The sequence below is a fragment of a genome, unplaced genomic scaffold (genome assembly GCF_019419815.1).
Source record: "Pyrus x bretschneideri cultivar Hongxiangsu unplaced genomic scaffold, Pyrus_bretschneideri_v1 Contig45, whole genome shotgun sequence".
In the NCBI taxonomy this organism is placed as follows: domain Eukaryota; kingdom Viridiplantae; phylum Streptophyta; class Magnoliopsida; order Rosales; family Rosaceae; genus Pyrus; species Pyrus x bretschneideri.
Window position 1 is genome coordinate 1,498,562 of NW_025999779.1, and position 15,704 is coordinate 1,514,265.

The window sequence follows — 15,704 nt, forward strand, 5'->3', positions numbered from 1 at the left end:
GGCGTGTGATGTTTTCTCACAGTATCTCAACGCACTTTAGTAAAATATGTCACTCTACAATTAGAGGATCACTTCATTCAATTTCAGATTATATAATTTGAGCTAACGCTTGTTTGGGGCTACTTCTGAAATGAGTAAAAGTGATTTTCACAAATAAAAATCACTTCTAAATATATATGGCAAAAAAATAAAAGCATTCTAGGTCGTACAAATATTTTCGGTAGAAGAATCTGTTGGGTAAATAAGCACATCCCCTTTTCTTTTCTTTTTTTTTTAATTTTATTTTAATAAAGTACTTGAATTGTTTGACATTTATACTTAATAAAAACACTTATAAAGTGTTTCTTATAAATGTAATCTCAAACCAGCTCTTACACATTTTCTAACAAAGGCTCACATTAAAAGATTATAGGCCTTTAGGTCCATTTTTGGACGAGCTTAAGCAAACTAAAATAGCCTAAAAACTATAAATTGCAATGGAGATTTTGGATCTATAAGAAACCATGCAGCGAAGTAAAAGTATATACATAGAGATTATAGATTAGACCAAAGAGGAAAAAAAAAAAAAAAAAAAAAAAGAAGAAAGGAAATCAAAGGTAGCGTAATCTAATAATGAAAGCACAAAACAAGGTAGGGAATATATTTCAGGTTGAATAGATTTAGGTCATTTGAAAACTAATTAATAAAGCAGATAACATCATCCATGTATGTATCTTTGCTATAATTATATTTAATGCCAAGTTAATCTTTTTCCTTTTGGGTGGACCACTCCTGTCGAAGAAAGATGGAAGACCAGAGACTATGTTTGCTAATCAATTTGTTCCCGGATTTGCCGGAGGACGCTCCATCCATTACTATTGGTTGCTGGTGATACGGATCTGCATAATGTAGGCCCCTTAATTAATTAGTTTCTACGTGGTTTGTTCAACTGGGTTTTGAATTAACCAATCGGATTTGTAACTGGCATGGATGAAACCTGAGGAAAAGGAAAGAGATCTTCTTCGGAACTCTTCATCAAGGTCATCGGATCAAGTGATCCGGGCTCTTAGAGTTTGATCCAACGGACTAAAAATAGAAGTTCTTTCAAAAGTTATAATAACTTTAACTATTATATCAAATTTCAAGGATCCAGATCATCGGTCGTCCTGGATGAAAGAGATCTAAAGAAAAGGACTAGTGACTGTTGCAACAAAATGAAAAAGAAACAAAAGTAGTATATTTATACAGCTTAATTTATGGTTTAGTGTTTCAAAAAGAACATAATCTACTCGTCCCAATAGTAGGAAAGTGAACCGCATTCATTTTTTCTCATACAAACTCATGTTTATTTTTATTGTTTAATAAATTAAGGGAAAATAATTAGACACAAGTAATCAAGTGTGTGCGGAAATTTTTTTTACAGTGCTCAAATATTCTTGTTCATGGTATGTTAGAACTAGAGCTTCTTGTCAACATCAATATTATATAAAAATAGGTGAAGAGAAACTTAATGCATTAACATTTTTATGTTGGATTATTAGTAAGGAACGTTATATTCAGGTTTTTCTGTATTATGGAAGTCTTTATCCCCGTATGAACGGGGGAGCTTGAAACAGATATGATGTTGAAAATGTCGTGAAAACTGACACTGTACGAGCTGAAGACTGACATTGGGCAGTGCACAGCCTCGACTGTGGTTTCCGTAAGGTCCAAAAAGTCAAAAAGCCCGGCTGGACACAACGAGATACCAAGTTCTTTGCCCACCTTTCCATCTCGCATAACCCTAGCATAATGGTCCAATTAGCTAGTGCCATGTCAGCAACCCATTAGACCTAGCTATAATCCTCCTAGTCTCAGAATAAAAAAAACTCAATGTACCGGAAGCACAACCTGGCATGCCAAATGTTGTTATATAAGTAGTTGAATGCTTATAAAAAACTTTTAACTACTTATATTATAACTTTTAATATATCAGACTGTATTTTTGATATACTAAAAAAATTCATAGTCTATAGTATCTAGCTGTTTGACAAATTGGTATTATAAAACATTTTGTATTTGGAGCTCAACATTACTACTCACGGTTAATCATTGTGCACTTTCACTCCTACTTAATTAAATATTTAGAACACCAACCATTCTAGGGAATTTTTGGCACCTGGTTGATTTGTGTACTGGTTGACAAGTAGGATGTGCTCTTTTTCATTTTAGAGTCTAATTCTTTAATTTACAGAGCCTCAAATTCGCTCATTCCAATATAACATTCTGTGATTTGATTTAAAATAAAATACAAAGTTCTTTGATAAAAATAAAATAACAGGATGACAATAACCATTCAAAAGTGCTCTTGGAGTGGTAATAATAGAGAAACTTTTGCATCTGTAACAATATCATGTGGCATGCATGTCGATAAGGTATTATAAATTTGACACACTACACCACTCTCCATTCGCAATTTTTATTCGTACTAGTGTCAACCAAATTCTATCTCCTACTGTAATTTAGAGTGTGATTATATTCATTAAAAGTGAACTATAATCAAAGTATTTATATTGCTAAAGAATCGTTAGCGTATTCCAAACACATTTACTCTTCCAATAGCATCACAAAATGACAGCACTAATCTCCATTGCAAGTAATGCCGGAAAAAGCAACTTGAGACCGTTTCCTCGAGAGCGGGCGGATTCCATTCTAGTGAACTCTCTCTTTCTCTCTCTCTCTCTCTTTTTACCTCCATTAAGTGAAAAGCCCAAAGTCTATACCAATGATTATAAAAGAACAACACTGAAATGACACTAACGGATACAGTAAGAAAGATGAGAGTGGGAGAAGAAGCAAGTGCCCATCTTCTCCACCCACACACACCCAAAATTCACTACATGCATGAATCACCATTTACAACTCAGTTACTGTTTATTATCCTCTCAAATAACCATGCAACTCCATAAACCGTAACTATATACATTCTTATACCACATTGGTATAGAAATCCCAACAAAATATCAAAAACCCTCCAAACATTACCTAAAAAATGATCCCCAGAACCTGCATTGTCCTGCTTTCTCTTCTCACCTCATTTTCCCCTCTCGCCACTGCATTCCTCAACCTCACTCTCCCTGGTCAGCATCCCAACCCAGATGAAGTTGTTCTACAAGTTAATAGGTACATATATAGCTTCGTTTACTTCCTCTATTTCTTACCCTTTTGCTAGATCTAAGTAATAAATTTTTACCGTATTTTTTCCTAATTTTTTTGTGTGTTTTCAGGAAGGTTAATGCTTCGTTAGCAAGAAGGCAAATGCTGCAAACAACCCAGAAAGACCAGCTGGATTCTACGTGCCTGACCGGAAACCCGATAGATGACTGCTGGAAATGTGATCCAGATTGGCCAAATAACAGGCAAAGCCTGGCAGATTGTGCAATAGGGTTTGGTCAATATGCTCATGGAGGCAAAGGTGGTGAGTATTACATTGTGACGGACGACTCAGATGACGACGCGGTAACTCCGAAGCCAGGCACTCTCAGATATGCTGTGATTCAGACTGAGCCTCTCTGGATTGTGTTCCCTCGCAACATGCTCATCAAGCTCTCCCAAGAACTTATCTTCAACAGCTTACAAAACCCTCGATGGCCGCGGAGCGAATGTCCACATTGTTGGTGGTGGATGCATCACTCTGCAGTACATAAGCAATGTCATCATCCACAATGTGCATATCCACCATTGTTATCAGTCAGGTACAGAAACTTTTATCTACCATAATTAATTGGCCACCAATATTGTGTCTCATATGCAAGGAAAACTCGATTTGCCTATGTGTGTTGTTTGTTGATAATTGCACCTGTTTCAGATTACCTAATATACATGCTGATAAACGTATTTTAACTTTTGCAATATGTATTTCGATTTGTTTGATACACACCCATTTTACGTAGTGCTCATGGTTTGCTTATACATGTATTTTAGTTTTCCAAACAGGGGAGGCCGATAAGGGAAGGGAATCCCTTTTTTTTTTTTTTTTTTTTTTTTTATGAAAAAATAGAGATTAGTTGTTGAGGCCTACACTACATCGAAATTCAACAATTTGAACGGTCAATTTTTTAAGTTGCACCTCATAAATCATCATTGCAAAAATATTAGCCAAATTGGAAATATTTGAGACATCAAATAGGCAAATGATTTCGAACTTAATGGAATTTTTGCAAGGATGATTTATGAATCGAGACTTACAAAATAGAAATTCGGATCATTGAAGTTCGATGTTGAAGGGGTCGCACAACTAATCCCTATTTTTTTTTTTTTAAGAAAAAAAGAAGGGTAAAAAAAAAAAAAAGGGGATTCCTTCCCCTTACAGAGCCTGTCCAAATAGGTATCCGGATTTATTTGGTATATACCATTTTCATAATACATGTGCTTTGTTTACAGTTGTAAACATTTGGCCACTTTGTACTATGATCTAGTAGTATTGTAAGTGAGAGATTTTAGGTTTGATTCTCTCCAAAGGCGAATTTGAACCACATTATTGCTAACTCATTATGAGACTAAACCAATCCCCTTCCCTTTATTGTAGATAATATCGTTTGTTCCAAAAAATAAATATTGTAAACATTTGCTTTCACCTAATATTTATCTAAATTTACATAATATAAAGATTACTCTATTTTAGTTTAGGATTTACCTTAATCTCATTCGTGTTAAGATACGCATAGTTTACGAATGATTATATTCAAAACGTTGCGCCTAGTTTTAATTTATCTAGTTCCCTTCAAAATATTATTAGTAATTTGTTTGTGCGACTATGCAGGTCAGGCTAACGTGCGTTCCAGCCCAACTCACTACGGCTTTCGCACAGAATCAGACGGCGATGGGATCTCCATCTTTGGATCCAAAGACATATGGATAGACCATTGTAGCCTATCACACTGCAAGGATGGACTGATAGATGCAGTGATGGGGTCCACAGGAATAACAATATCAAACAATTATTTCTCTCATCACAACGAAGTCATGCTGCTGGGCCACAGCGATGACTACTTGCCCGACTCTGGAATGCAAGTCACCATAGCCTTCAATCACTTTGGAGAAGAGTTGGTGCAGAGAATGCCTAGGTTAGTCCTTTTATTATAGATCAAACATTGTTTAGTATACATTACTTTTTAAGTGGCTCAGATTAATTCGTTGAGTTTCTTTTCAATTTTGACCATACATCTAACTGCTAAAGTGAGTAATGTATGTTGTATATTAATGTACTCTCGAATTCTCGTGCCTAGGTGTAGAAGGGGCTACATCCACGTGGTCAACAACGACTTCACCCAATGGGAAATGTACGCCATCGGAGGTAGTGGAGACCCTACAATTAACAGCCAGGGCAACCGCTACACTGCTCCGTCAAACCCTAACGCCAAGGAGGTGACAAAGCGTGTGGAGACGGCGGAAGGGAAGTGGAAGAACTGGAACTGGAGATCGGAGGGGGACATAATGGTAAATGGAGCATTTTTTGTAGCATCTGGGGAGGGAGTGGAGCTTAACTATGAGAAGGCCTACAGTGTGGAGCCCAAGTCTGCTGCGCTTATTGACCAACTCATCATGCATGCTGGTGCCCTTGGTGTTGGTGGCAGGTATCTTTCTTTTCTTTGTTGCTCTTTTTATCTCTCTGCACTTTTTTGTCTCTCCCTTTACTCTCTTTTACTTTTCCTGATTGGCTGTGAACTCACTTTACTGTTCAATAATTTCCCACTAGTTCATGCCAAATTTACGGTGCATGGGTTGAATTCAGGCTCAAGTTACTTAAAGTTAGATTTACTCGGTTTGGATTGAAGTGGTTTTTTTTAGCAAAAATGATGTCCACAGTTTTTTTTTTTAAATTTTCTGCACAATTTTCTTTTTATTTTTCAATTTAATATATTATGGCTAGGGAACAAAGGAGGGAGATGGGGATAGAAGAGTGCAATGGTTAAAAAATGAAATCACAGAAATCACCTTCCTTTTCAATGCTATACATATACCTTCAAATTACCAAAAGCGTTTTTGGTATTTTTCAGTTAAAATAAACAAAAGTGTTTTTTGGATGGTCAAAAGATTCGTTATTACCTCGTACTGGTAGGGTTTTTTTTTCGTATAGAACTTACAAATGAATATGCAAGAAGCATCAAAATTCCACACGCTAAAGCACTCCGAAATACATAGTACATACTTTTTTAAGCCTAGCTTTAATTAATTTAACACTATTTAACTTGAAGTATTTACTGAACTCATTCGTCCATCGTGTTAACTTATAATAGTGGTGCCTTCTTGGTTTGAAATGATAAAACATGTACGCGATACTATATCTGAAAAAAATGTGACAATGCCTAATGCAATTTTGATTGAGAAGGGACAACAACCTGGGGAAGTGGAGCTCGAACGGCGACGGAAATGGTTTAGGCTTCAGGTCCAGACTATACGGATGACATGTCGGGAAGCAGCCGTATTCCACTGCCGCCACTTTCATCCACCTCCACCATCTTCTCATTTTTCATCTCATTGTCATGCTTGCTATTTTTGTATATTATCCCAGAGATGCATTTATAATATCTGAAAATAATCAATGATTTTAATCTCCTTTATTAACATTAACAATGTCTGCACGAAGTATATTTGGTATCCAAGACCAAGAGAAAAGAAAATATAAGAGCAAGCTGTTGCCTTTTGCTTTAATTAGCCTAATTATGATTACAGTTTATTAATTCACTTCAATTTAGGATGAAAAATCTTCTGAAAATGGATAAAGGGTGATGTAGTTCCCATCTAGTTTCCCAATCACTTTTATATTGAGGTTGAACAACTTTTTATCGTGCCTGTGTTTGTGGTTTTCTGCTTTATATCCATCGAGTTCAGGTTACAAACTTCGTGTTAGTCCTGGCTGGGACTTGGGAGCCTGGGTGGATAGAATTAGAAGGTGATGATGTAGTAGGTTCTGATGCCAAATATGTTGTTCAACGGACTAGTGTACCGATATTGTCTCAAAACTTAACTATTTGAGTTCAACACATATGGATACATGTTGAGAATCAATCCCACATTAATGAGAGAATAGACATTGTATGGGCTTATAAGTAAGTTGGGCTGCTCTCCATATTACCAATTGATTTCATGGTGGAACCTCAACTTTTTTCATGGTATCAGAGCAGATTGGCCCGCGTGAAGCCAAACAACCACACAAGCTTCACGTCACCCCGTTGTGTTGTCCACGTGTTAGACTTGAAAATTTACCACACGTGAGGGGGTGTATTGAGAATGAATCTCATATTGATGGAGGGGGGACCTTGCATGGATTTATAACGCTTCACGTCATTCCGTTGTGTTGTTCATATGTTAGACTTGAAAATTTGTCACACGTGAGGGGATGTGTTGAGAATGAATCCCATATTGATGGAGGGGGGATCCTTGCATGGATTTATAAGTAAGTTGGGCTACTCCCATATTGCCAATTGATTTTACGGTAGAACCTCAACTTTCTTCAATATTAGGGTTTTTATCTTAAACTATCCTGGTTTTATATATTATACGTGTTGTAGATTATTGTGATACTTTTTCCACAAGAGATAATTTCTTTAATTTTCAAATTCACAACTTGGATGGAGCCACACAACTCAACTGCAATATAAAATAGTGAACGATCGGTATTTAAAACATGAATTAAGAACTAGGGTTGTGATCCCTTTATCCTTGTAAACCTGCATGTGACGTCTACTGAAGCTCTCGTTCAGATCATGTAGTCATCTTTCCAGCTGCCTCCTCATATATAATCTGAGTTGCCACATGGATAATATTATCTTCTGCTTTTGCTTACGCCCGACCAACTCTTTTCGTCATCAGAATTACAAGTAGAGCTAGGTTGTCTGATTTAATTTATTTTTATGTTATATATTGTCACATTAACAATGTAATAGTAATGAAAAGTAGAGGGGCTTGAACTATATATTACCATCCTTGTGGAGATAAAAAGTAGGAGTCTTGATGGTTGGTGGTGTGCCACAGGCTTTTCTGACCAATTGATAGGTGTAAGGGTATAATAGATTTAGTCGCTTGAAATATAGAATTTCAACACTAAACAAGGTATTGCATTTATGTTCAATGAGAGCAACTTTACCGCTATCTTTTAACTCACATGATAAAGACTTCCACACCCTTATTTTCTCTCCTAACACACTCCATTTTTACTTTTTAAATTGAGTAAATCAAAATAAAATCAACAATGAAATTAAGAGAGAAAATAAGTGTTAGTATAGATCAATCATGTACATGTTTATCTGCTATATATCAGATATATCAGGTGGTATACTTTTAACTCTTAAATCACGTGTCGAATATAACAAGAAAGACCTCTATCAGCTGAAAATACGCTCAGTAGAGGCATATTATTGGAGGGATTGATAATTAATACTTGACTCGTTATATTTAAGGAGTCATTTCTCTTTATATCACGACATGACATCATTTTACCGTAAAAATGTCATAATTGATGTGGCAAACAAATTGATAGTTATTAACGTGTAATATCCTTATAATTAACTATCAACTTATTTGATTTATATGAACGACTAAAATGGTCTCTAAGTTGAATGAAGTTTTCTAGAGATGATCATTGGATGATGATAAAGAGAATGAGCAATTTGAAAAGTTTGTACGGTGGTGAAATGATGTCACGTAATTCATATTATAACGTTTGTAAGGTGAAATGATGTCACATTGTCATGTAAAGAGGAATGAGTCCTTATATATAAGGAGGCAAGTGGGGCCTTGAAAGGATAGTAATATTGCTTTGTTTATATGGTGTTCATTTGAATCGTTTTCGCTACGCTTTAACAGCTCAGAGATAAGACGAGGGAAGACAATTCAAATTTAACTGAGATGATTGTACATCCAATGTATGCCATTACAAATTACAGTTTTGAAAAGCTTCATCAAGTACATTACAGTGAACTCTACCTAACTTATCAAAGTAGATCCCACTGTTCTAGGTAGATGAGCGTACAAAAGCTATTCACCGTCCATACTTTGTCCCAAGAGTATTTGTTAAGCCATCATCAGCGGCCGTATTTGCTTCCCAGAAGAAATGCCAAACTTCACTTGATGGAGCTGGAAAGGAAGAAATGCATTGTAGTATGATTCTTTGACGTTCATTCGATCCACATTTCACACTATTGAGTTTCTGTTAATTCATGTCCCAGAGAAAACTTGGACAGTCCCATGTATCACTATCATCCGGAGTCCATGTCAGATGACATAAATCGGACTCGACGCTATTACAGTCCTGATTATAGGCTGTTCCATTTTGTTCACTTGATAGCTCAGATATCCAATCTGATAACTGGGTTTCATATGGAGAATTTGTCACTGCAAAGTCTGATAAACAAAGATCATCAGAGCTAGTAACCTTGGTTTCCCATGAATTCTTAACGGAGTCATGGTCTTGATCGAAGTCGTATTTTTCATTATTCATATCACCTTCCTGGCAGAAAAGACCTCGTCCATTTTTGTTCAATGTACATTGGAAATTTCCTGCAGACACAGCAATTGTTAGTAATGTGGAGCAAGCACCTTGAAGAACAAGCCTTGGCATTTTTCACAATATATATCAGAAATCAGAAGAAAATGATGGAAGTACAATATACCATCTGGAATCTGTGTTTTCTTCTTTAAATGAGTTCTCCAGTAATTCTTGATCTCATTATCGGTTCTTCCTGGCAGCGCTCGGGCAATCTTCGACCACCTATAAGATTGATATAGTGATATAGTTAGAACAAACTCAGAACACTACAGTATTATGCACTTAAGCTAGGTGATAGTGCTAGTGATGTAGCAAGAAGGTAATAATCTCGCAAACTTGGAAAGGTATTACCAAAGACAACAACTACAAAACTCACTTGTTACCCCAACGTTGATGAAGTTGGAGAATGGTTTTCTCTTCTATGATGGTAATCTGGCCATGCTTAACGTTTGGGTGGAGATAGTTCAACCACCGCATCCTGCAACTCCTACCACTCCTCCTTAGACCTGAACGATGTAAACTGCATCTGAATTTATCCGTTCACTACATATGAAGTGAGTCATCTTTAAACTTCACAAGTAAAAATCATATGTAATGTGCTCACCTGATTCCTTAGCTAATGCATCCCACCTCCGATTCCCCTTAAGGTTTACAAAGGTGGTGAGTAGTTCATCTTCCTCTTCGAGCCACAGACCTTTACGCAGTTTCTCTCCGTCCATGGCTGCTTGACAAGCCATCATTGGTGTGACAAACCAAGAGAAGCTAAACCCTTATATACGAGAACCGGGTGGCAAAAGAGTTGGGGAAAAGGGAAAAATGAGACCTCTTACATAAACTCCACTAGTTTGTGGGAACTCCACCACTGGCTTTGGCTTACATAAACTCATCCAGTTAAGGCAACAAATTAGGTCATCCAGGAAGCTGAACAGTTGATGATTCTACTTCTCTCTCCCTTTTTTATGCATCACATTTTTTGTCTCTAGCCATTTTGTCTCTGTCTATTAATCATATTATTCATATAATATATGATTAATAGTGAGAAAAGGGAAAGGATAAAGAGATAATGTTTAAGAAGGTAGCCTGGGGAAGCAAATATTTTGATTGGATTAAAAGATATTATGGACACTTTGCATTTGCACATCTGGAGAGAAGTTTGGACTGGATGCGGTAAGGAGTGGAATTTTTTGCCATTCTACCTAACCATACCATGACCATACCAATTTTGTGCCAAACGAGAATGATACGTTAATTTTACCAAACCGAAGATATTTGTATGGTATTAGTATCCAAAACCAGTGTTGATGGTACTACCGTACCTTACATTTAGGGCTCAATTATCCCTACTGCAACCTACCTTTGAACTTAGGGTTCATTTGATGCCTGGGATTGGAATGGAGTGGCAACAAATAAGTTTCAAGGTTAAAGGTAGATGTGAATGATTTTATTAATGAGGGAATTGAAGGAAACATATCCCTTCTAATCCAAGCACAGGTGAATGCTTCATGACCACAAGTTTGGTGCCAAGAATTACACTGGATTGGATATATTAACTCATTAGATTTAGGTATGTTGAATGAAGAAATGGATGCCAGCTTCCCAATTTTGTCCAAATCGAAAATAAAAGATGGTTTGGTAACGAACGAAACTTATCCCTCTCACTCCCTACAAATGGTAGCCTATTGACACCTTATAACCAATCCATCTAATGTCTTGACCTTCGACAAAAGTTAGAAGTTGGCAAACTTGGCATTCATCTCTGACATCAATAAACCTCAAATTTCGTAAGTTAATATATCCAATCCTAGCCAACGAATCAATAAACCTCAAATCTTGTAAGTTAATATATCCAATCCTAGTCATTGAACATGACTTCTACATATGCATTTATGTGCTATATGTACAGGTAAGACAGCTTTCAAATATAACTAGACATTACTCCAAGACTCGTATTATTTAAATTCAACTATTAATGTCACATTGAACAGGAAAACTGTATATATGGGGGGCCGAAATAACATGTAACAGAGAACTCTTCATGCCACAATACAAAATAAGAAACCTCCCGCTTCTGATCTATAGATACTAACAACTACATACGCCTAAACCACAGCACAAGCAAAGACAACACAAGTGGAGAGTGGAGACCACATAATAAGTCATTCTTCCTGGTTAGGCTTCTGCTGACTGCAATTACCTATCCTCTTGATACCACAAAATCGATGAACTAGCGATCTATAAATGATTTATTCATGAGATTGACAGCATCATCCATGAACTGCATTAGAGACATGATCAATGTATTAATTATTAAGACCTCTGGAACTGTGGATTTTCATGTTTTGTGTATGAAAGCACAAACTGCTCTGCCAGTAAGTACTGGACAAGTATCAAACAGAAGTAACAATTTCTTATCAACAACAGTGGAAGTTACATTCTAGAACCGTGACCACAAAGAAAGTGTCGAGGTAATAAGTCTATCCTTACTTATTCACTTTCAGGACAAGTAAAAGAAAAAAAATTTAAAGAGTACAGAGAGGTCTTAACTCTGAGCTACAAATTTTCCAATTCATACAAATATCATCAGTTTTCGGGAAAAGCAAGTCAATCAGATATAACTGAAACCCAACCTCCTTCAAATTCATACAAAAATCATCAGTTTTGGGGAAAAGCAGGTCTGCAAAACCAAGGTCACAGCTTGAAAATAGAAGCTGATAAATTCCTACAAAACCTAACCGCAGAAGATATGTAGCAAGAACTAAAGATGCTAATGTATCCAATAATAAATTTCATTATGATTCTGTGCAAGACCATTTCTACACTTCCAATCGATTCGACCTAAAAGCACTCATTTGTTTGTTGGCGTCATATCATTTTCAGCACATCATTGATTGGTTTTACTATTGAGGAAAATCATTTCTGAATTACTATGCTCAGAATGTTTACCTTATCTCTCTTCATTACTTGAATGATCAATAACGTGTATCAATCTATTGACATTCTTGCTACTTTCCATTACATGATATTGGAGACAACACCATAACTCAAGATCGCTCCCAGCTTTATTTTATGTAGTTTTATTTCTTTTTCTTCTAAAGCTATCTACTTTCACTATCTATTCAAGATTGCTAACTCCAAGAGGAAAACTGATCTGAATCATAGAATTTACCTTTCCAAGCTGCTTCAGCTCTCGCCCTACTGGTTCCAAAAATTTCAGGTTAACTTCAATAGGCCATACCTGCAAGAAAAACAAAAATTCAATTAAAACAATAATAACTAAGAAGAACAATAGACCAGGTGCACAGATAACTGATAAGTATAAAGTAAAAACTTGATATATCATAAATCTATTGCACATGCACAACAAGCAAATCGAAGAACCAAACCACAACTGTGAAACAGACAATTCAAGCACAGGCACTGTCCTCGTACAAGTAGACACGTCGCCACAAAATACGCCTCCGGAAAAGCAGAACTAATTAGTGTATGCAGAAATTGCAAGCGTTTGAAGAAAGTAATAAACTTACGAATAACATAAAAAAAGACACCCAATTCAAACATAAAGCAATGGCATATACTACAAAGTTGGAACATTACAAAGAAGAAAGCAAAACAAATTAAAAAGAACAACAGGCAAACCCCAACCCGTACCAGATGTTTGGATTCTAAATTTGCATAGGTACTTAGCATAACTTAAATTATAAATTCTAAATTCAGATAGCATAACGGTTATAGCAATCTACCTACAGGCAGCAACAATTGGTCAAAAATTAAGCAAACCCACAAAAACATCAGTCAAAATTTGTGAATTAAAAAGTTAAATAATGGCTTACTGGACCAAATAAGTATGCACATATTTTAGTGATGCAAAAATAAGAGCAGGAAGCAACCTTGAGACCAAGTAATTTGACGGGTGCTACTAGTCCTGGGACAATGCAATCCGGTCCGGCGGATTCCACTATAGCTTCCATGGCCAACCCACTTCCCACTGGATTCGGGTGCTGCAAAATGACACAATTGCACGACGACCCAGATGAGAAAAAAAAAAACGAAAACAACAATGTAATTAGAGGAGCAAAATGGGGGTAAAGTTTGGGAGAAAACTGACCTTCATGACGGAGAGGGCGTAATTGGAAGTAGGGTTGGGGGTTATGCGGAGAAGAGGGGAATGGTGAATTTTGGGGATGGGTTTGACGTTTGAGGTCCTCCAAGGCACGTCCCTTGGCAGTGAAGAACCACTTCCTCCTTTGCGCGACATGCCCTTCTTTCGTACCTAGACGGGGAGAGAAGGAGAGAGGGAGGGAGAGAGAGAGAGAGAGAGGTGAGCGACGAGAGAGAGACAGAGAGAAAGAGAGAGGTGAGCGCCTATGCGTCCGTGTGTGGATTTTTTAGTTGGATAAAGAAGATGATGGAGCAAAGCTGGCGGCTGAGGTTTTGTATTTCCTTGGCGTTTGTTCAAATTATTATTATTATTAATTTTTATTTTTATTTTTTTGTCAGAAACGTTTATTAAATTTTTAGTTTGCCTTTTTATGTCATCTCTCTAATAGAGTTATGGCTCACCTATGCATCTCAATCTATTAGAGCAGTTCCACCGTGGGCAATAGCCCAGTGGACTAGCTCTCAAACAAGGCCAGAAAGCCCGAGCAACTTGGTCCAGTGTGTGCGGGCAATGGAGCCGGAGCGAGCCCAAGGGAAAGGCTCGGCAGGAGTTGCCAACCCGAGAGCCCGAAGGGCATGTGATGCAAGGTTGATGTCTAGGCAACGTCAGCCACATGGTGGACGGGCCTGGACAAAGTCGAAGAGCAGCAACACCCTGATGTGGTGGTGGAGGGGCCTGGATAGCTCTTCGCAGAGGTCGATCTCAATGCCGATGATGCCAATATCCTGGAGACGAAGGGCGAGCTTCTCGCTGACGCGAGAGGCGACCTTGGCATCCCAGAAGGTTTGGGAGTAAGGGAAGCGGTTGAGATTGGATCGGTAGCGAGCGACAAACTCTTGCTCGGATGAGGAGGCCATGGCTATGATTGAGGAGCTGCTAGGGCTCGTCACCTGTGCTGTGATTTTGTGGCATGAGAGCACTAGGCGGAGGACATGGTGGTTTCCGGACATTGCAATTTGCAGAGAGTGATAGAAACAGAAAGAGACGGAACTAGGAACTATTCGATTCTATTATGTTCAATTCTATTGAGTCATCGCTGGGTGGTGTTTGGGTTTTTGTTTTACTTTTCTTAAAATAATTATTTTGTATTATTTTATAAATAAAAAAATACTATTATTTTATTGTCTATTGCCATGGCTATTCAGTTACTGTTTACTGGGTGGATTAAATAGTGAATAGCCCTAGGGGGCCTTAGCAACGGTGGAGTTACTCTTAGAGAGATGGTACAAATAAATTGTAAAAATAAAATTTTTGTTTTTATTTTTCTTTGTTGACTCTTTTTAGTAGAGTGACACTGTTAATGGGGTTAGATGGTAAGTTGTTAAGGACGAAGGGGAAGTGATTTAAATTGAACCCACATCAAGGTCCATAAACATAATTTATTTTGTTTCGCCACTTAAAGCATCAACTGCTTTATATTCTAATTGAGTCTGCTATGTCTCAGTTTATTAGTGAATTTTGCGGCCGATGAACTGGGTGACTTGATTTCTTCGTATTGTTTTGGTCCCGTTTATTTGATCAAGCTTGTTGACATCCCTTAAGCTGCTGAGAATGTTTTATTGTAGTTTGTTTTTGTTGAGCGTTTAACCCCGTTGTTAAACTAAATTTTTTCTTTGTAATATTTGGTTGACGAAAACCTTTTGATAATTTTTTTTTTTTAATCTATTTCCCTTTTTCACTCTTAATTTTAGGATTTTTTCTTTGTTGAGAAATGATACCCACTTTTTTCTCCTCTTACATGTACCCTCTTTATTTTTAGTCATCATCAAGGTTCTAAAAGAAATTAGGCTCTAGTCAAGCAGAGAGTTAGAGCCTAGCGCCTAAAAGGCTAGCAGGAATTTAAGCAGATTTAAGTAAATTTATTATAAATCATATAAATAAATATCTCTTTATACTTTAAATAATGCATAATTATATTGGGATACATGAATTGCAAATTAGAATGACATATAGATTATAAAATATTAAAACATAATGAAAACATGGGGAATAAGCGTATAATGCGTGTTTATCTAAGTATTAAACAAGTTTCTTCAC

General features: G+C 36.9%; 4 protein-coding genes across 5 annotated transcripts; 1 reads left to right on the forward strand and 3 right to left on the reverse strand.

Annotated features, from left to right (window-relative positions):
- Positions 1-2,658: 2,658 nt before the first annotated feature.
- Positions 2,659-6,587, forward strand: LOC103965700 (probable pectate lyase 12). Its single transcript, XM_009378774.3, is given in 7 exon segments — positions 2,659-3,141; positions 3,246-3,591; positions 3,593-3,713; positions 4,781-5,084; positions 5,247-5,594; positions 6,350-6,400; positions 6,402-6,587. Coding segments are annotated over 7 exon segments (1,446 nt in total). The 5' UTR covers positions 2,659-3,010; the 3' UTR covers positions 6,547-6,587.
- A 2,247-nt stretch (positions 6,588-8,834) lies between these two features.
- Positions 8,835-11,286, reverse strand: LOC103965697 (transcription factor MYB27). The gene is made up of 4 exons (XM_048567554.1): positions 10,113-11,286; positions 9,885-10,014; positions 9,633-9,730; positions 8,835-9,519 (listed from the first exon to the last, which is right to left on the reverse strand). Exons 1-4 carry the CDS (start codon positions 10,246-10,248, stop codon positions 9,173-9,175), a joined length of 711 nt encoding a protein of 236 aa, XP_048423511.1. The 5' UTR covers positions 10,249-11,286; the 3' UTR covers positions 8,835-9,172.
- A 154-nt stretch (positions 11,287-11,440) lies between these two features.
- LOC103965698 lies at positions 11,441-13,832 on the reverse strand. Of its 2 annotated transcripts, none has more exons than XM_009378772.3 (4): positions 13,614-13,832; positions 13,396-13,506; positions 12,675-12,743; positions 11,441-11,783 (listed from the first exon to the last, which is right to left on the reverse strand). In XM_009378772.3, the coding sequence occupies exons 1-4, from the start codon at positions 13,761-13,763 to the stop codon at positions 11,733-11,735; spliced, it is 381 nt and encodes a 126-aa protein (XP_009377047.1). In that variant the 5' UTR covers positions 13,764-13,832; the 3' UTR covers positions 11,441-11,732. The 2 variants fall into 2 exon arrangements, with proteins under 2 accessions (XP_009377047.1, XP_048423512.1); XM_048567555.1 differs by lacking the exon at positions 11,441-11,783 and adding an exon at positions 11,894-12,182.
- Positions 13,833-13,845: 13 nt separating this feature from the next.
- On the reverse strand, positions 13,846-14,732 carry LOC108868579. The gene has a single exon (XM_018651996.2). It carries the CDS (start codon positions 14,615-14,617, stop codon positions 14,273-14,275), a length of 345 nt encoding a protein of 114 aa, XP_018507512.1. The 5' UTR covers positions 14,618-14,732; the 3' UTR covers positions 13,846-14,272.
- Between the last annotated feature and the right edge of the window lie 972 nt (positions 14,733-15,704).

Coding starts and splice junctions, on each gene's coding strand:
- LOC103965697 (XM_048567554.1), bottom strand. CDS start 10,248: ATGATGGCTTGTCAAGCAGCCATGGACGGAGAGAAACTGCGTAAAGGT. Junction 10,015..10,112: donor TGCATTAGCTAAGGAATCAG/GTGAGCACATTA, acceptor TACATCGTTCAG/GTCTAAGGAGGAGTGGTAGG. Junction 9,520..9,632: donor GAAAACACAGATTCCAGATG/GTATATTGTACT, acceptor CTGTGTCTGCAG/GAAATTTCCAATGTACATTG.
- LOC103965698 (XM_009378772.3), bottom strand. CDS start 13,763: ATGTCGCGCAAAGGAGGAAGTGGTTCTTCACTGCCAAGGGACGTGCCT. Junction 13,507..13,613: donor ACGCCCTCTCCGTCATGAAG/GTCAGTTTTCTC, acceptor GTCATTTTGCAG/CACCCGAATCCAGTGGGAAG. Junction 11,784..12,674: donor AGCTGAAGCAGCTTGGAAAG/GTAAATTCTATG, acceptor TCTCTAATGCAG/TTCATGGATGATGCTGTCAA.
- LOC108868579 (XM_018651996.2), bottom strand. CDS start 14,617: ATGTCCGGAAACCACCATGTCCTCCGCCTAGTGCTCTCATGCCACAAA.